Source organism: Hirundo rustica, chromosome 1 (assembly GCF_015227805.2).
Source record: "Hirundo rustica isolate bHirRus1 chromosome 1, bHirRus1.pri.v3, whole genome shotgun sequence".
Classification (NCBI taxonomy): domain Eukaryota; kingdom Metazoa; phylum Chordata; class Aves; order Passeriformes; family Hirundinidae; genus Hirundo; species Hirundo rustica.
Window position 1 is genome coordinate 74176357 of NC_053450.1, and position 21128 is coordinate 74197484.

Consider the following 21128-nt stretch of genomic DNA (forward strand, 5'->3'; position numbering starts at 1 on the left):
TTGTCAATGTTAATACCATCCTTTTCAATGTTAAAGCTGAAGATTTTCACTTTTCTTTAGTCAGTCGATTTGCATCTCACCACAATCACTGATGAGAGTTCAAACAACCTCTCTGCCTCTTTCTCCATGTTTAAGTGGAGATAATTAGAAGATTATTAGAAAAATCTTCTTATAATGAAGATTATCAGAAAAATCAAATTTAAGTTTCACAACATGTAAATCTTCATGGATATCTAAAATACTGAACAGAACAGACACAAATTTATATTCTTTTTATTAAAGACTTTATTTCTCTGTATGTATACCTATGCACTGCTACACTAAAAGGATGCATTGACTATATCAGAAAAAAAAGGTAAACATTGAGGTGTATAAGTTAGACTACAGTAAAGGATGTAGTGGGCCTGAAAAAATTTTAATTATATCTATAAATAATGCATTATGGCTAAAGATTAACAGCCTACATTATTAAATAAAAGGCAACAACAACAAGAAATCAAGAGACACTATATAGCTCTCAAATTTAATGTAAGAAGCCATAAGGTAGCTCATTGCATGACCACAGATTAATTGGGAGGTAGTAGACAAAGTTGTCAACGCAAGAAAATCAGAAGCAAAACTGTGGTGGGGAAAACCAAGAAGACTAATTTTCACATGAATCTCACCATAGACGAAAAAGAGGAGGGAATGCACTTGTTTTTGTTCTGACTAAACTGATGACAACCAGACAGATTTCTTTAAATCCCTTCATTCCCAGTGTATAAAGGAAATTAAGTATGGCCTTTGCAAACCAAAGTGCACTAAAACTAGTGACAATGTAAAGGTTCTCTCTCTCTCTCTGTCATACCCAAACAACCTAGCAAAGACATTAACTGTTGGACAATTTCTCATGCTAAATATGAAATACAGCTGGCTATCACTCACATGCCACCGGTGCAGAAAGGACTTCTTTACTTGTTTTTATTTTTAAAAAATTTAGGAATAAACTGTAGCTCACTTTCTAAAATTAAATGGAAAGCACTTAGTGGACTTCTCATAAGCCTTTAAATATTCACGTATTACTAAATAAATGAGTAAATTATTGAAGTTATTAACTTAGCTCTTCTGCATTTAGATAGGCGTCGCTGTGGCATATGCTATCCATTAATTCATATCTCTGTGTCTGACAGTGAATCTGGCAGGTAAAGCACAGCACTGGCAGCAATGCTAATTCAGAATCAGCCAACAGGCATTGATTCAAGCCTCAGTTTTAGTGGCCATCAGATTTGTCATGAAGAACTGTTCAGGTTCCAGCTCTTCAGCCCCTCATGCAGCCTCAGCATGACAAAACTCTAGGGTAGATGCTGGTGCTGCCTTTTGGCCATGGGGGGCATTTTGGCAAATCCTTACAGCCTGTGGTCTGTACGCCTACCTACAATGCTTCTCAACCCAAAATGCACAACAGTGGGATGGCCAGTCAAACTTTCAGAGACAGAGATGCTTGCCTAGTGCTGTACCTGGTTCCGTGATACATTTGTTGTGCATACAGGATGAAAATACATTGCTAATTTAATCTCAAGAATATAAGCCTTTAAGGACTTGTACAGAATGCAAAAATGACATAATTTTTTGATTTTTAAAGCTCCAGCACCACACAGAGTGGTGAAAGGTTTCAGAATGGTGCCCATGCACATGTTGCAGACAGAACTGCTCCTAATTCCTTCCCTCTCATTGTAGCTGTACAGAAAACACAACCTATTCCAGGTTTTTTCATGCCTGACAATTTTCAGCCAGTAGAACAGCATCTTGGAGCTGTACCATGCAGCTACCTTACTTTGTGGCAAGAATGAGTTCTGTTTGGTTGGTCCCTGACACAATTTGTGCTAAACAAACAAATAAAACCCTAATTCAAAGAATCATCTATTTGCATCGTGCAGGCTACTGAAAACATACAATAAGAGAAATAGTATCCCCAATTTTCTAAGATCTGGAAGAAACAGAACAGCATAAAATGTGCTGGAACAAGTTTTCTTGTGCAAGCACTGCTTTGTGAAATAAAAACAGAAATTTAAAAAAAAATTAAAAAGAGATCATTTAAAGAGCCCATTTCACCCTTCTAAACAAAATTAGTAATCCTGTATTAATTCATAATTACTAAATTCTGGTATGTCGCAGTTTTGAAGATATTAATTCATTAAACATGATTATGCTACTGGGTGACAGAAGAATGCAGTAGATCTTCCATTTCATCAAACCTACTACAAAGCCAAGAATTTCCAAGTGAATCTGCTGACTTACTATGAAGAATCAGCCCTATTTATAGCATCAGATGTACTTACCCTCAAGAGGTCTGTCAACAAAAGCTTCAGATAATGACCTAGATTGACAATGAGCTGAACAAAGACTGATCTACCTACATACAGGAGAAATAAAAAAGGAGAAAAAAAATCTGCAGCTACTTTGAAACATGAAAACAATATTTTCCAGAGGTATCGGCTGTTAAAACCTAAAGCACGAAGGTACTTCAGAAAATAACAATACACTAAAAATTAAAAATAAACAGGGTTTTACCAAGATGTGTTACCCTGCTGGAATCAGACAGGGGTTGAACAAAATATTTATCACTTTCAAGGCAAAATCCAGCACAATTCTTTAACTGACTTATTTACATCAAGACTGAAGATTATGAAAGATGTAGAAGTGAACAGATAAAGTTGGAAAATTTTCCCATTCTGGGCCTTTTTTTTTTTCCCCCCACCAAAAAATCTGTTGAAAATTGCCTAGCTATGTGAACATAAACTACAATTTTTCCTGGATGAAGAGGCTGGTAATGGTATACAAATGGCTCAATTTAAATCTTATTTACAAAGTCAGGCACATAATTGCACTGTGTTACTGTTGGGGTAGATGGATAATGGTGACCATGGGATAACACTGCAACATGAATTGCAGGTTAGAGTGATGGAATACCACACTAAGCAGCAAAATGTCATTCCAGATTACTCAGACCATTATGTTGGAGGGCACTAGAAATCCAAGTAAGGAAAGCTCAACACAGACAGGAGCTAGTAATGCATAAGACATGGGACTGTCAGAAAAATGAAAAGAATAATGCTTCTTGAGAAATCCAGGAAAAACAAATGTGGCACATAAAGGAAGAGAGATGAAATTTGAGAAGTACAGCTCACATTTTGAAGCAACTAAGAAAATAGACTACAAACAGCTATTTGCTGTGTTACAATCCAAACTGACTGTAAGAAGAAGCTGAGGAAATACAAATAGAAACAGAAGTTTTACTCTGTATACTGTCGAGTAGATAACCAATGGCAGGTTTTTGCTTACAAAAGTTGGTGTCACAAGGGATTATTACACAAAAAGGTAAATTTCTGCACAGGAGAAAATGAGATTTTCCAATCAAGTATTGTAAAATAAGGAGCCAAAGAGCTTTAACAGATCAAACCCCCACTCCACAGACTGCTTAGACACCCACAATGAAGGAATGCTCTGAAGAGATAAATAGAGGCTACATGACCTGAAGGCTCAGGGGAGAATAATGGCATGATTGATCACAAACGTTGAAAAGGAAGCCAGACTCATCTCGCTGCCAAGGGAAACCCAAGGGTGCCTTTGTTTTAGACAAACTGACTGTATCAGCAAAGTATCTCTACTGTTTGCCTAAGTGCCTGTCCCTGAATGAAAGGAATGTAGACCTAGAGCAAAACAAAACAAATTTCAGGGGTTAAGTTAGTTTTAGCTAGTTTTAGCTTCTGGTTAAAATAATGTAACTTCTGTATTCACTGGATTTGCTTATGAATTATCATCCTATAACTCTAATGAAAGGTATCTTTTACTCATGTAACTGTAATAGGTGTTTAGATTATTGCTTTTCTGCAGAGCCCAGTCATGCCCTCAGCAAGTGACTTTGCCTGCTGTGATTCCTCCTACAGTGAGTGACTGATGAAGTCCCAATGCAACTGCAGACTCCAGGCACGTGGGCTGAGCTGAGACTCACCTCCTGGAAGAACCTGCCTCACTTCCCTGTGGTTGCTAGTCTTGAGCTCCAGGCATGCAGGACAGCTCGTGCTATTGGACTCAGAGGGTCATGGAGGAAGGAATACGGTCCCCACTGAGGAGCTTGCTGGATTGCTTTATGCGAATTATATGGAACTCCTAATGAACCAAGTAACTCTTTTCTGAAGAGAGTTGTGGCCTTCAGCTGACTTCAACAAACTTATTCCTTTCTGGGGACTGGGAGATGCTTAGCACCATGATGCTGACCTTGTTCTAAATAATTAAATTCCATTTATATTGTAGGTATTGTATTGTACATTTCACAAACTGTATGGTGAAATTGTTGCACTTCACTAACTCAGCTGTGATTTGAGCGAATTGTTGTATCACTTTCAAATCAAAATCCCCCGTAACTGCAAGTAACATGAAATTAATTAAACTTTTAACTATATATTAAAGAGTCCTCTATATGTATCTAAAAGAACATGATCAAAAAGTATTGCACAATGACAAAGTCCCAACAAGGCAAAAAGTTTAAGCTGCTGATGAAAATTACTTTTGATGGATATTGCCTAATTCAAATGTAGAAACAGAAAAATGCTGAAAACAGGTTAGATAGTTAAGTCTCATACAGCCTGTAACTTGCTTTTAGAGAAAGAAGTGGGACAGAGTTGTGGGAGACACACCCAAAACTTCCACTCCCCTGTACAACTATATAGGTCTATTAAGTTGGCCTTTCTGAATAATTCCAAATATTACAGGAAAATTGATTAAACTCATGACCTAAAGTATATGTTTACAACAGCTATGCTAAAGGTTTCTGTGGACAATTGTCAATTGACAATTTGTCAACGTTGACCCAACTGCCCTTCACCAAAAGGGAAAGCAACACACTCGACCTCCAATAACCCAAAGCTGCCATCTCATCTTTTCATATTTCCAACCTACTCAAGCAGCATTCCCCACATGGCTGCAAAGCACACGTTTGCCAGGACAACAGAGGGAGATGCATCAGAACACGAAAAGGCACAACTTGACTTGCTTCTTCTAAGTTTTTTAAGCTCAGATCTTCCTCTCAAGTGACTCTGAGGTGAAATAAAAACTCTTCCATTACTACACTGGTTTTAAAAATCAGGTTTAGGAGAGAAAATATTTTATGCTTAAAAAAAGCCCTAATGAATGATACCAGAGAGAAAGCAATCAATGATCTTAAAGTTATAAATGTAATATGTTAAAATGTTAGAAATGTAATATAATAAAATTTAAATTATGTTGGCATTGAGATCAATATTATTACTTTCAAAGGGTATCTTTATTCCAAGTTTGAAATTATTCCACTAATGGCAAAAAAATAAGCTAAGGCAGAAGTGCTGTTGGATTACCAAAAGTATGTTCATATACTGGCTGCCTGATAAGAAAGGATACTTTGCCTTTCTTTGTGATGGCCTTTATTAATGTTTTAAATTAGCATTAGACTGAGCTGTGGCTACCCAGATTCTCTGAAATTCCTGGCTTTGAAATACTAATTTTTCAACATTACTTCAAATCAAAATAGTATCATATTTGACTTTAATTTTATTCTGATAATTAGCATTTTCTTCACTCTCTTCAAAGATGGTTTTGCTGGGAGGATATATTGCCTCAATACTCTTCAATCACAATAAACCTCCACAGAAATCTTTGCAATTCCAGCTCATTTCAAACCATCCCAAAAATGTTTTTGGAATATCATCACAAGCTTTTATCAGTGAGGAAATTTTTAGTTTCTTCATACTGCATCTACTACGGCGACTGTGCCTTTGGCACGATGTAAGAACTACAGGGCACTGAACAGGAATAACTATTGCTTGTCTAGGTCTCCGGTCTTGTTAACTTCTGTTTCCTGAGGAGCACAACACGAATACACTCACGGCTGCTCCAAAGAACGGTGTGAAAGCAGTCCCAGACTACATTAAGAACCTGAGAATCTTATAGAGCAGGGTGGATAGTAGCTCTATTAAATGATTTCCCTCTTCAACAGGCAATGTGATGGTGCTCTTCTAAAGTTCTCCACTCAATTTGCCATTCTCCTAGTAGAGCTGTATGTCTCAAAAGCAATTCCCATCAACCTGAAGATGTATCTGGGAAGCACCAGCACTGAGGCTTCATATTTCAGTAATGTATTGGTCCATTCAGAAACTTAAAAGCATATTCACTGTACAGACCTGGGCTATTCTAGAGCATATCATACAGATGGGTCCAGGTCTTGTCTTAAATCAATATAATGAAAATAGAAGAGAAATATCTCTCTGGAATATTTTAAAACCCAACTGGAAACAAGGGACTTCTATAACTAAGGAAGTGAATATATTGATGTGCTACTTAAGAGACATTATGAAAGAAATATCTATTGATGAAATATAATTAGCATGGGTTTGAAACAGACCTGCTAGAATTTCTAAAGGCAGAAAAAGAGCCTGCCCTTTGCAGGGAAGCAAGACATGAATATATCATAATTGAACCTGGTTAGAAAACCTGCTAAACACTTGATACTACTGGAGTAATTACTGGTACCCATAAGGCAAGAATGGGGTTTTAATTTGGTGAATATTACATATTAAAATATGGCACGCATTATATTGGGGAAAACAGTGCATATGTCATCCTGTAATCAGACTGGGGGGCCAAAAACTTGGATTACTAGGAAATGTCATGACCTGCTGGTCAGACTAGATGATTTCACATCTCTTCTGGACTTAAGGCCTTAAAAAAGTAGCCTGAATTGAAACACCCATCTAGATATGTGATTTTTTTTCCTGAAACTTCAATCATTATATAAAGACATGAGGAACACAACGTGAGAGAGCAAAGAAAAAAATCTTCAAACTTCTATCTGCACTTTTACTTACACGTACCTATATAAGATGTGCATGGCATACATAACACTGCTTCCAAGCATACAAACACCTAATGCAAAGGTTCACTTAAGTCAGATATATTGCCCTTATTTAATACTGACATGAATAATAACACTTAGTAATTATTGCCCTGTATATAATTTTTAATATAGTTTCAAATCATAATTTCTTGGTAAAAACAAGTAGCTTTCTAGTGGAAAAGCATAGTAAATATTAAAAGCAATGTAAGCCATTTTAGGAAAAAAAAAAATGCATCTTACAAAGCCAAAAAAACCCCAAACAACCCAACCTAAAAAAACCCCAAACCAAAAGCAAAAGCCACCTGCAACCATAAAAGCCAGACTTCTGTATTCTCTGGAATCAGCAATATGATTTAAAGAACATATCAACCAATACTTATTTGAACATTTTGAGAAATATTTCAAAAGGGTTAGTCTAATTTTTTTTTTCTTGAAAGGGTGAAATGAAGACAGGCAACTGGAAACAAGTATTATTCAAAATAGGTATGCATAAAAAATATTCAAAAGAAATATTAAACATTGGCACAACTTGTTCTTGGCATAAGTTTCCCCAAAGTGAAAGCTGTTCTCTGAAACAGCCTACTAAGGTGTTAAAGTAATCTAGAGCCACAAAGAAAATAAAAGAGATGAATGATACTATTTCTGAGCTGAAAATAGCTGTCCATACTTCAAGATGGATATTATTCCTCGGAAATTAATATTATGTCAACTTTTCCAAGTGTTTCTATAAAAATAAAATCTGCCAAAACAAGCCTCTGCTAGGTCACTACAATCCTCCTCAGCTTCCAAGGGAGCAGTTTTCTGTATGCCAAGAACCAAAGTATTGTGAACCACATATGCCTGGAGACTTCCAGGAACAGCATCAGCTTCATTACATATTTACTCAAAAGGCTCCCCAGCAGCTATTTCCACCTTCAAAAGAGTATCATCAATAGCTCCCTTCCCAGGATGGTTTTTAACAAGTAGGCTCAGAAGTCTCTTTTGCAGGTGGCAATTCCCTATCAGAAGCACATCATACTTTTTGCAGAAGTAGTTGCATCTATCCCAGTTATTATCACAAATTAAGAGTCCTGATAGCTCACTTTTTTGTTGAAGAATTTTTCCCATATTTACAGATATAAAACCAGATGACAAAGCACAAAGAGAAATGGCCTTATGTTTTCTAAAACCTATGACGCATTGGGCCAAATGTATTTACCAGTATATCATCAGAAAGAAAAAAAAAAACTCCTTCACAAATTTTATACAGCATGGAAGACTGATAGTATGTCTTTACTGGTTGATTTCTCTTTAAAGAATTTGATACTATCTAAAAAACCGCAATCAAACAAAAAACACTCAAAAAGCCCCAAAACAACAGCTTTCATTTTCACAGAAGGTATTTACTGTTTCTCTTCATGAGGTCTGCCCAAAAACAGATAAGCCAAAGGTCACTGCTTGGCATCTCATGGTTTCTTAGAAATATGGTGAATGGTTCTGACCTTGCCTCCAGCAGTACTGTCTAACCTTAAGAAAGTAAGCAGCAAGGGATAAAGAATGGATTAATGTTCCATATCTATCAGTTCTGAATAGCATCTCTGAAGTCTGAAACCCAAAACTGAAAGAGCACACTCATCCAGAGGCAAAGCACAAACAAAACAGCCTATATTTTAAAGCACGGAGTTATACATTTTCATTTCTCAAAATCAATCTAACTCCTCAACAGCAAAATACAGGTTTCTACTTCTCTTTTGACAGATACCCTCAGCTTGAAAAGCATGTGGATAAATCTTCTGATCAATTAATGACAATCATGTGTGTCACTTTACATCTGACATGTCAAGCACAATTTTTTGCCCCAATAAAATTTTTAGACCAAATAAATCAGTTCCTCAAAATGTGACAGCACAGGGATATGCGTTTTTCAAACTAAGCACAGCAAAGCTTTAATTTTCTGAATATATAATTTAAGTTTCACATAGGAGATTTTAGTAGAGCAAATAAATACAACATTTATTTACTACTTCTCTGCGCCTTTCACATATCCTGCCCTCTTCAAAGATTGCAAACACCTACTTTTTTCAGTATTCTAGATACCACAGTTTACTCTGTTGCCATCACTCAGTGACAATGTTCTATTTATTTTATGAGAAGTAACAAATCAAGTTACCCTCAAGTGTTACAAGAGAAAAAATACAAGGAAACCTTTTAAAGCTAAGCATCAGCACAGAAAAAGAAGATGTAATATATTTGATTTGTTGAAAACCACCTTAATTATGATTGATATGTTGAAAACACCTTAATTTCTCTATATTAGCAATACTTTTAAACAATTGTATCTGTTTAACTGTAATTATATTTTGAGCTACAAAACAAAGGGCATAAAGAGCAAAATCACATACCAGACATTTCCTCCTTCTAAAAAACAGGCGGCTACCCGTTTGAACAGTCTGTTAGAAACTTAACTTCATTTACTCTCATAATGGAGAATCAATGCAATGCAATGTACTTCATCTGCCAGAAGCACGGGATTGTGGCATTACCTACAATTTTTCCAACAGAACATGAAACAACGGAAGTGTGTCAAAACACACAATCTTGTGGGGAAAAGTAAAAGCCCAAAAGCAGGTTTGGGTGGGTTCTTTTTTTTTTTTTTTTTTTTTTTTTTTTTTTTTTTTTCCCATTTTGTTTTGCTTTGTTTGTTTGTTAGTTTTGTTTTGGGGGTTTTTTTTGTGGTTTATTATTATTATTGTGGCTGGTTTTTGTGCTTAGTAGATTCTTCCAGCTTCAAGACAGGTCTGACTAGAGATACCTGTCAAGAAACAAGTCACCTTAAGAGAACACCTGTTAAATTCTGGTACTTGTATCACAATAGTTCAAGACATTATCTTTTAGTCAGCAGTAACTTCGGTTAGCAGGCTAGGCTGTTCTTGGTGATAAGTGAATGCAGAACTAGTTTATTACAGGCTCCTTTCTGCTGTGGTTCACAAGAATCAGAAATAACTTTGCTAATATATTACTGCTTGAAATTCTTTTCATCTGGTGGATTCAGCAGCAATTCCCTCTGGTATTCAATTAATTAATTTTTAGGGGTGGGAGGTTTGTTTGTAAAACACATAACCAGGTAAAACTAGTGAACATCACAACACCAAACAACAGTAAAGTTCTTGTCACTATTCCACACTGTGATCCACATTCCAACATGCAGCTATATCTTCTATGTAACCCCCCTGTACACATTTTCCACTACTGGAGAGCCAAAAAGTAAGGCAGGTATTTTCCTTCAATATAATGCAGTGCCACAGGCTGAATCTCTGGTACATGCCAAAGAAATATTATTGACATGGAAGAGAATACAAACATCTAGACCATGGGCAATTTTCAAGTCCAATGATGTGCCATAAACCTCAAGCAACCTCCACATTATAATATTTCATTTTTGCACTCCTCTTTTCATAACAGAAAATATGACTCATCTCTAACTTCCAAAATAAAGAAATTGGAATATAGCAAAATAACCATTGAAGAGCGATATCTTAATTTTTATAAAACCTCAATGACTTCAAGAGCTATCAGTCCAGTGCTGAGAGACATCCTAAGCTGAATTCGTGCATTAACTTAAATCAAGAAGCAATGAATGTCTTTGGCTGGGAAAGATCTGTGCTTGATAAAAGTAGAACCAATTTAGACACCTTCAGCAAGGAGAAAGCTGCCTAAAAGCAGCTGATTTTAATGTCTGTCTTTGGAAATCCTGTTGATGCTGCTAAACCAAAGCAGGTAGAAACAGAGACCAGTTGTTTGCATTAACTAAAATACTATCCATCTCCTAATATTCGAGAAGGAATTAAAAGCAAAATCTCTGACACTCAGCCCACAAAAATTTACATTAAAATGTCCAAACCTGTCTTATTACCACCAAGCAGACAATCACACTGAGGACCTTTTCCATGAAAAATTCTAATATTTTGGTTTTAATAATTCAAAACTGAGTGCCTCTATCTATACCCAGTTTTGCCTTTAAATAATCTCCTATCAGGTTTTACACAAAACCCCCAAAAACACGTATATAAATTTTAAAATCCTAGGGGTCTTATTAATACTTTAAAAATTCTACAATAACACATCTTCTCCACAATTCATTTGTCTGTAACTCTTACATGCCATGCCTGTATACTGTAACTCCACATGCCGACTGCCAACAATAAAAGGAGAGATATTGGAAAACTACCATCCACAGTAAAGAGTGAAAGTGGAGAATAAAATGAGCAATCCAATTAAATTATGTTAAATTTACTGTAGGAAACCTTACAGGAGTATACTAAGATATGAAGAAATGGTTAACATTCTTTGCAATATGAATTTGTGAACTAAATTATTCAGATACCAGCAATGAAACATTGGTAAAAAAAACCCAAACAAACAAACAAAAAAACCACAAACCAGTAAATCATACTATTGTTTTCCAGATTCATCATTTGCCTACCTGTTCTTTGACTGAAGCTAGAATGGCAGAGGTTGTCTCAGTTTCGGAGCCATCGCCATTGGACGTGTTCAACACAGGACTAAGGGAACTTGTCTTATCAGAAGACGAGGGCTGGTCTGGAACAGGCATAATTTCTGCAGTTCATGGAAAATTTAAAAAAAAAAAAAAATCATGTGTTATCATAAACCTGAAAAATGTCAGACTCATATACATATAAGAATAATAACATTCATTTGTGGTAAAAATTATAGATTATGCTTCTGTACTGTAGAATATATCACTTATTTAAAACATCAAAAAATTCTGATTTAATAAAAAAAAAATATTTTATCTCCCAGTTTAGCTCTGAAATAGTTACCAACAGTACATTTGGGAGGACTGAAACAGTTCATAGCTGTGATTTTTGTATAGTATTCCAGTGGCAGCACGCAGCATAAAATTATAGTATCATGCAAGTAATGAATCGAGAAATGCTTTGCAAACAGGAAACCAACAAATGATACACGACAGAAATATAAACTATCTAGTGTTTACTTGCTAACACACATGTTTATTTAACATGTATTGTATTTCAAGCCGAGGTAACTTTCACACCCTTTCTTCTAGTCTAGAAGGTGATTTTGACAACATTTTATCTGAGTATTTTTATGAAAAACAGCACACCACTTGTTAAGCCAGTTTTGAGACCTCTTACCAAAAAAACACCAAAACAAACAAGCAAACAAACAAGTAACACCCCAAACCAAAAGAAAAATCAGAATCTTAGCATTTGAAGCATTTCTAGCATTTCTTTACAGAGGCCAAAATAGTAGCGTGACTGCGGAGTTTTTCCGAAGGATAAGCTACAGTGCAGTATCTGTTTAAATGTCCTTATAAGGCAGAGGCAGACATGTTGTGCCACATTCCAGAAGTAAAGGAGCAGAGAGGAAGCTCACATGGTTATGTGCAGGCACAATAGGATAAAATCATATTCGTGTGGGAGCTGGCCAGAAATATTCTGTGCAAGAGAAGAGGCCCACAGGCTGCCAGCTGGGTGGGCCTCCTGAAGAGCAGTGGGGATATTCAGAGCAGTCACCATTTGCATCAAAAGCAAAACTTCTGCCTTGGCTCTGATTCTGCTAAAATATATAATAGTAGAGCTTCTTCTGGAAGAAGTGAGAAGACTGACTGAAAACAGTAGGAAAGCGTGGCTGGTGAAAGCAAATATAAAATTCAATACCCAGACCAAGCATCCCTGCAACAGTCTGCCATGGAAATTAGAGCTCTAAAAGAAGGGAAGATGACATTCTATAAAGCTTTGTCTCTGAAGCCACAGTGCTGCCCAAGAAGACACAGCTCAGCTGGGTAGCATTTTCCCAAAGCTTCCTGAAGCTCAAGACACTGGCATACATATGCAAGACAAAAATCTGAAAACACAGATTATTCATTAAAAAAGACAGTTATTTGTTAGAAGAAAAATCTCCCTAAATTTCAGGCTAGGTTAGTTTATATATTGAAGAATGTGATTATATATAATTTTAATTAAAGAAGTTTACTTTTCATTTTCATACAGCTTACTTTTTATTAATAAATCTTAGTGACAATGCAAATTACCAAATCTTTGGCTCTGGTAATGTCCTTGCTCCAGACACAAACACTATTTGAAGTTAAACTAGAAACCCTTGGGGGCATACCTGCCTTCTTCTATCACAAGTACAGGCAGACCGAACAAAACTTCTATTCAATTCCAATATCTCAAGCTAAAAGGACTTCTCAAATTACATTTTCTTGGGTTTTTTTTTAAGAAAATAATGAGCTTCTGTTATAAGAATTTAACTAGTTTGTGACATACAACTAAACTTGCTGCTGTCTTGCAAAGTACCATAGAAAAGACAGGTAGGCACACACATAAAGCTTTACTCTTAGTTACCTTGCTTTCAAACAATTGAGTTATTTTACTTTATTTTCTTAGTTAATAATTGTTGGAGTCACAGGAATTGTTGGCTCAACCAAAAGATAATGTTTGGGAAACTCTAGCCAATGCATCAAGTTTGGATACCATCTGCCTGACACACTCAAAGCCAGGGAAACCCTTCTCAACATGTTTAGTGGGATTGCCAGTGAGCAAATGGCCGATTCCAGAAAACATCCCTCCAGAGATTTCAAAGTCCATTGTAAATCCAGTGGACCAATGGGATGTTTGGACGAAATTCCTTCCTGTGGCTCCTTTTGAACCCCAGGAACTGGAAATTCTTAGATCGGTCCAAATGCAATTCTGTGGAAAATTCGGCCTTTCGAGAGTGGCACAAAATAAAATTATAGATGTCACTCCAAACCTCAATTTTTACAGAAATTCATCGTCTTAGTGTAATTACACTAAGATGCTGAAAAAACCATTCAATCATGTTCCAGCTCAGTTGCCGAGAGGAAACCTTTTCATTTGTGGAGACAAAATTTGGCCCACAACCCCCACAAATGCCACAGGTGGTCTTTGAGAGAATGTGCTGCATGAATTTGTCAGATCATTCCAAATCCATTCATGAGAACATCAGGCAATAGCAGGAGAGTGTGAACAAACTTGAAGAGGTAACTGCGTCATGGGTAGATGGTTTGTTCAATTTGTTTAACCTTTCACCATTGTGGAAGGAAATTTTGAAGATAGTTATATATATTTTAGTAAGGCTTGTAATCCTTCTCATGATTTTGCCATGTTTGTTTCTGTGTATACGGCAAGCCATGGACAGAGTGGCCAAGGAGGTGGTTTTGGTTCAAACAGGAGGGGGAGATGTTGGAGTCCAGGGCATTCCTTTGGTTGCCCTGGAGGGTCAGAGACCTGGGCAAGGGGGTCTGAGACTCCAGCCCAGAGCTCAGAGAGACATTAGCTTTGATTTCAGTCTATGGGAGAGGCTTCTTGCACTGCAGGAAGCACTGCAGGCCACAAGAGTATAAAAGATTGTAGTTTAGTATATCACAGGGTGAAAAAAACAGTATATTTAAGTTTATAGCATTGAAGTGAATGGGGACAAGATGGAAAATTTGGGGTGTTGTCTCCTTCTTCTTCATTTCTCCTTCCCTCACTTCATTTCAGCAGTGACATGGCACAAAGTAGTTAGTGAGGATTGAGTCAGAGTAAAGATTACCTTTTTAGTAATAGTGATAAACATTGGTAAGAAATAGTAAATATAAAATACGTAGCAATTAGTATAAAAGATAAGGACAACCCAGCTCGGGAGGAGTCTTTAGAAGTCCAAGCCGCAGCAAACATCTGTTAGACTGAGAAAGTTGTAAGATAAGAAATAATAAACGAAGCATGCAACCTTGAAAAATCTAAACCTGAAGACTCTCTCTCTTTCATCCGTTTAGCTCAGAGCTTTGCAGAGGGCAAGAAAGACTCTAAAACCACCTGAATGCCGGGGAATTAAACCCGACAAATAATTACATTATCACAGTATAAGCAAAAGTAATTCTCTTTTTGGTGCGGCTATTTACATACAAAAAATGCAAATGGCTTAATAATTGATTTTGTTGCCTAATAGTTAACTTTGTAGAGTGATTATTTGCAGAAATCGCTGTAACGCAACACTCCTTGCTATCGACTCCGTAGCCTGCGAAGCCTGAACGAGCCCAAGGGATGCAAGCACATGAGCAAGGACAAGTACAAGCAGCCCTATCTCCCTTGCATACACTGGCTCTAGGCACCGGGAAGCCGTGCTTCCCGCTCGGGGCAGCTCAACATGGAACTACAACAGCACGACGCTCAAAGAACTGCATCCCGACGCTGCACTGCGCCGGCTAGAAGCACCAGAGCTGTGAATGAGGCGTCTGGTGAAATGCTCTCAGGCGCCCTGGCTGAGAGCAGCTCCCCTGCTGCATGCTGCTGCATCCTGCTTTCCCCGCAGCGGGGAGGGAGCTCTCTGGGAAAAGCCCTTTGTGCGCTCCGCTCGCCCCCGCGCTCCCCCAGGCTGCCTGGCCCCGCGGGGGAGCCTCTGCTGAACCCGCTGCTTCATAAACACCCGCCCGAGGAGGGAAAACGCAGCAAAGTAAACGAGACGGGGAGTCCAGAACTACACAAAATGCTTGCCCTAGCACAAACGCTCCAGAATATTTAGTGTATCTGAGAGGGACTCCAAGGCTGCCTGGCCAATGAGGAAGCTGCTCTGTGACCAAAAAGATGCTGCTGGCGCAAGAAGAGTTTATGTGAGCTCAAAACGATTACATCCCTGAGACACGGGCAGCAACTGCCTGCTGCTATCGTTAACTTCTTCTAGGGCTAAATTCAATTTCAGTACATTTTAATTTTTAGGCCGTAAGTTCTTTTAACCTCTTTGTTTTCACCAAAAAAAATTTCAGTAACTGCTTTAGCCATCTACATTTGTAAGCATCAGTTTAAATGGGAAAAAAAATCTGATTACACAATCAACTACTATCATAAATTGTACTTACTTCAAATAGACTCAATATCTGGACAGTACCTAACATTCTGCAACCACTGCATGTTTCCCTTTTTTTTTTTTTTTCTAAATATAGATATTAAAAGAGAGGAGAAGAAAAAATTTTAAAAATGCATGCTACACATGTATTCTTCATCCAGAAACAGAGAAATCAAAATAAATGTCTCTGATATTAAAAGGAATGCTCTGTGCCCCTATTAAAATATTTCTTCTGGACAGAGAATGTCATTTCGAACATCTATCATATGAGTTCAGTTTATTACTACAGTCCTTCAAGGGGAAAGATTGCAGCCAATAGCACTTAGTAGGCCAGTATCCCTGGATCTACAGCTCTGTGATATCCAGCTGAACCATCAGCATTATAGACTCTAACAGCTATTCTTTAATTACTTAACATTCTATGAGAAATACCATACAGAAAGGAAAGAGAATGAATCTTCACAAGCAACAGAAACACTACTCTAGTGTAGAAGACAGTTAAATTAAAAAAAAAAACAAAACCCAGCAACATGAAATATGTTCATTGAAACACATGAAACAAGAGTGTTTCAATGGCAAACACCAACATAGCAAGCACTCACACTTGCACATCTGTTCAGAGACGAACTCTTAATTTAGCTCAGTCTTCAGCGTAAGAAATTGGACATTCTCATGTTTCAGTGGGACTTGAAACCGCTAGTACTTTAGAATTACAAAAGATACGGTTGAAATGAGCCTCTGCACCCCTAGCCCACTACCAAATCTCTAGACAAGGCAGATTTTTTCCCTGTCATTCCACATATTTAATACACAGAACCAGTCCTGCACAGCCTCTCTTAGCCACCTCCCTCTGCTCCAGGCTCCACTGGCCTTATCAGTAGAAAACTTTCTTTGCAGTTTAATATAATACATATAATCTCCCTGTTTCTTCCCCTGTTCAGCATGGGCACAAAAAACCCAATAATTCCATCAGTTGTCTTCAAAAACACATTTTCCCACATAACGATAATGACTACGGTACGTTTCCTTCTCCCCTTCCCTAACAAACTCACCCCAATTCGTTTCATTTTTCTTCATAAAGTAAGTTGGCTGATAGCCTTTTCACCCACACTCCTGGGAATTTATCACCAAAAACAAAGGGAAAATTAGAGGGAGTACAAGAAGAAAAATAAAAGCTAAGCAGCTTAACAGAGTACACCATAGCTGAGAAGCTACTAGAAGTAAATTGCCTGCATTTAATTTCCACAACACCAACACTATTTTCTATAGGTGCCACAAAAACACAGATGAAATTCTGTAAGTCAGAGCCTATGCACACTCCTGAGAGAACCAAATTAAAATCTTAGACGATCATAGACAGATGAACAGGGAAAATACTACCAGCCTTTTGGGAACATACTAGGAAGTCAGACATAAATAATTCATGGTTCCCGTGTTCCAAAGTGCCGGCAAAATTATGTCTAGGGTTTGACCCTTTACAATTTTTCTTTCCCGTCCTTCTAAGAGCATCTAAAAACTTTATCTCAATTTAAGGAAAAAACCCAGCAACTCTGTAAATCCTAACAAGTCCATCCTCTCCCCATGTGGGCGCGGGTGTCCGGGTGTTGGCTCTGCGGCGCTGCCCGGGCCGGGCCCCGGCGGTGCCAGCGGCTGCAGCGGCCCCAGCGCAGGGCACGGCTGAGCCCCTCAGCCCCGGGCGGGCGGGACAGAGCCCCGGGGAAAGCCTGGGCCAGGGAGGGCAAAACGCTGCCCGGCAGCCAGGGCTGAGCCACGGGAACGCAGCCGGAAACAGCCCTGCCAGCCCCGAGGGGACAGCGGGAGCAGGGACGGGGCAGCAGAGACCCGGCAGGGATGGCCCTGCCGCCAGGGAGAGACACCGGCGGGACTGCGCTTTCCTGCGGGCACTGGGCAGGCCCCATGTTGGAACAGGGATAATGTGAGGAGGAAGCCCAGTAGAAAGCTGCCCGGAAAGAAATAGACCTGGAAGCCATCCTGGGAACGTGATCCACGTGTGCCCAGGTGTCAAAGAAGGCCAATGGCATCCTGGCCTGTATCAGCAATTAGCATGGCCAGCAGGACCAGGGCAGTGATTGTCACCCTGTACTCGGCGCTGGTGAAGGCACCACAAATCCCACATTCAATTCTGGGCCCCTCACAGCAAGAAGGACATTGAGATGCTGGAGAGAGTCCAGAGCAGCTGAGGGAGCTGGGATTGTTTAGCCTGGAGAAAATTAGACTCAGCCGAGACCTTATCATTCTCTATAACCACCTGAAATGAGGTTAGGGTTGATCTCCCAAGCACCGTTTGATACAAGAGAAAACAGCCTCAAGCAGTGCCAGGAGAGTTTTAGACTGGATATGAGAAAGAATTGCTCCATCAAAAGGGTTGTCAAGCACTGGAACAGGCTGCCCATGGAACTGCAATCATCATACCTGGAAGTGTTTAAAACACATGTAGATGTGGTGCTTAAGGACACGGTTTAGTGGTGGACTCACAGAAACAGGTTAATGGTTGGACTCAATGGTCTCAGAGGACCATCAGTTTATACCTCTGTGATCCAAATTTTTATGACTACATCACACAAGCATCTGGCAACAGTAATAGCATTACATTCAGAACTGGGAAATAAAAATGGCAAGACCACATTCCCTCTGTAACCCTTGGGATGGTAGTGGATGCTGGATGGCAGACACCCTGCCTTGGAGGAGGATTTCATGCCTCATCTCAGGTAACACAACCAACCTAGTTCCAAGGTCGAATTGCAAAACTCCTCAGGCTTAACTCAAGCACAGAGGTACATTCTACAGCATAAATAAATCCTCAGATAAAACAAAATATTAATAGGAATTTAAAATGTATATGAAAATGGCAATGTCAGATGTTGAGGTTTTCACGTAAAAGTTTAATTTTGTACACACACTTTGCATAGGTCATGGGCAGAGATTTACTAAACAGGAAATTAAAGAAGTATGGCCATGATGATGTCATTGGTGAAAGCAGTTTGGTGGCATAGTTCTCTGTGACATGTTGCCACTCCTTCTGCTCTTTCTCAGATGGGGTAGTTACATGTGCCTTTCACTGATCTTATTCTCCTCCGCCACATCAGATATAACCAAGCTTTTTCATTCACAGAAAAAAAATCTAGAACTGAAGAAGCTGCAGCATCAATGCTTAAAGAAGGAGGGAATGTTGCTTAAAGAGGCAGAATTTCAATTTTGAATATTAGATTGAAGTTCCTTTAAAAGTCACTTTATTAATGCTGTTTCATAATAATATAATAAAATAACCCTTTCATGGGTAGAAAGTGCACATGGGTTAAAAAAACCCCAAACAAACCAACCAGCTCCACAATGCCTAAGAATCTACAGCAAAAGCCAAGTCAGCCCCTCCACTGGCAACTGCATCAAATCATGGGAATCAGAAAATCCAAGTATCTGTCTTTTACGGAAAGATATTGCAGTAAGAAACACGTACTCAGCAGTGAGTTCTTCCTGTACAATGAACCATTAATCAGTGAGTGCATTCGTTATAAAAGTGTAAGTCATGCTGTCTTACTGCACAGTAATCAAATCTGGCATGTTACTGAGCTCATATGGAAAGCCACAAATGATACTGAAGTAGCCTTGGATAAGAACCAGTCACTTAAAATAATCCAATATGCAATTATGCATCAAGAAAAACTTTTTGCTTTCTTTTCTCTACCTTAGACATGCTTTGTAGAGATTAACATATGACTAGCATTTAATAATAGGCATTTCTATTTTTCCTAATTTTCCTAAGAATTGCTCTTACCTTTTTTCCTACTGTCTCAAAAACATGAGGACTTACTTTAAAATGAAAATAATTTAATGTTTCTTTGTTTTACTTAAAACTATCCCCACACTTACATTTACTGTTTATGATATCTAAACTAACATCACGATGTCAGAAGGGCTAATGTTGATCTCATTTCTATCTGTTTGTAATTTAAAAAATAAATGCATAAATTACTCCAGTGTTCTACATAATGGTTGTACAATTTCCACTTGGAATATCTATTTCTCCCAGCATATTCAAATAACAGTTGCTATTTGAAAGACTACAGTTGTCAACAGCTCCAACATACCCCAGCTTCTAACAACTGTGAGAAAAAAAAAAAAAAAAAAAAAAAAGAGATTTGGCATTGTATCTATGAACATGAAACCCACAAGCTTTTATGATGTTCACTGAGTCATTCTGATAAGCTAAGAATTCAGTGGATGTATATGATGAGTCAGAAAGACACAGAATTAAGTAGGCCTGGTCATTCTTGCAAATTATTATATATATCACAAGTCATATTAAGTGCAGATAAGGATGGGAAAAAATACCCCAAATAGTAATTCTCACTTTTACATATTGTAAAATCAATTCAAATATTATCACATACGACTAGTAGACTAACAAATATGTTTACATTAGACTTTTGGAATAAGATTCCAACCGGAAGAAGTAGAAACTGGCTCTGCTTGAGAATTTAGATATGCAAGGAATCATTTCCAGTAGAAAAAGGACCATTATTCCTTCAGTACTCTCAGACTATGGAGGTGAGTGAAGGCTGAGATAGCATTGGCTCTAGATAGCAGGACACATACCTACTAATGCTGCATTGGATTTTCTCTGCAATGAATCTGAATCCTTCGTCTGTGTTGCAGTGAAACAGGGTAGAGAGTCTGTAAACATGGGCCCTCCCTCCTCCTGCACAAAACCCCCTTGAAATCGCAGATTCTGTTACTGTCCTATCTTAGCTGACAAGCCTGGTACAATTTGTGTCTGAGTAAGTGTTCTTAAAAATAGGTTGATAATCTCTTGAGTCAACAGTAAGATAAGAAAAACTGCCAGAACCTGCCAAATAGCTTGAAGGCGAAAATGTCTTCTGATTGCCTAAGTAGTTATCACAACATCCTAAAGCAGAGATCTCCTATGTTGAAATTACTAAGGCAGGAAAACAGATTAATTAAAGGAGACACGATATCTTAAAGACCTTTGGAAAGGCTTAGGCTCAATTAGGGATCAGGGATATGTGGGATCAGTCAGCACTCTTCTTATTCCAGCTAACCCATCACAAGGGCTTTCCAAAGAGCAAGAGCTCTGTTTTCTTTCTGGGACTGTTCTTTGTTCACAGATTCATCCATCTTCCAGCTCACTAAGACAGATAATTTTGTTTTCTTTTGTGACTTTGGCTTGCTGCACTCTGTTATTTCAACCATACTATCTAAGTATTTAGTGCCTCTAAGAGTGTGAAAAAGAACTCTCTAGTTTGAAATTTAGGCAAAGTTAAGGTTCAGGTTTGTTAAATCACAAAATTTCTCTTTTTTCCTGCCTGCTCTT

The 21128-nt window shown here is 38.2% G+C and overlaps 1 protein-coding gene across 6 annotated transcripts in view; it reads right to left on the reverse strand.

The window, feature by feature from the left end:
• Positions 1 to 21128, reverse strand: part of CTNND2 (catenin delta 2) — a 641697-nt gene that overhangs the window by 509029 nt on the left and 111540 nt on the right. For all 6 annotated transcript variants that reach the window (XM_040063932.2, XM_040063957.2, XM_040063974.2 and 3 more), the window contains exon 2: positions 11370 to 11503. In XM_040063932.2, coding sequence (XP_039919866.1) covers positions 11370 to 11503 — 134 coding nt within the window. The remainder of the gene's footprint in view (positions 1 to 11369; positions 11504 to 21128) is intronic.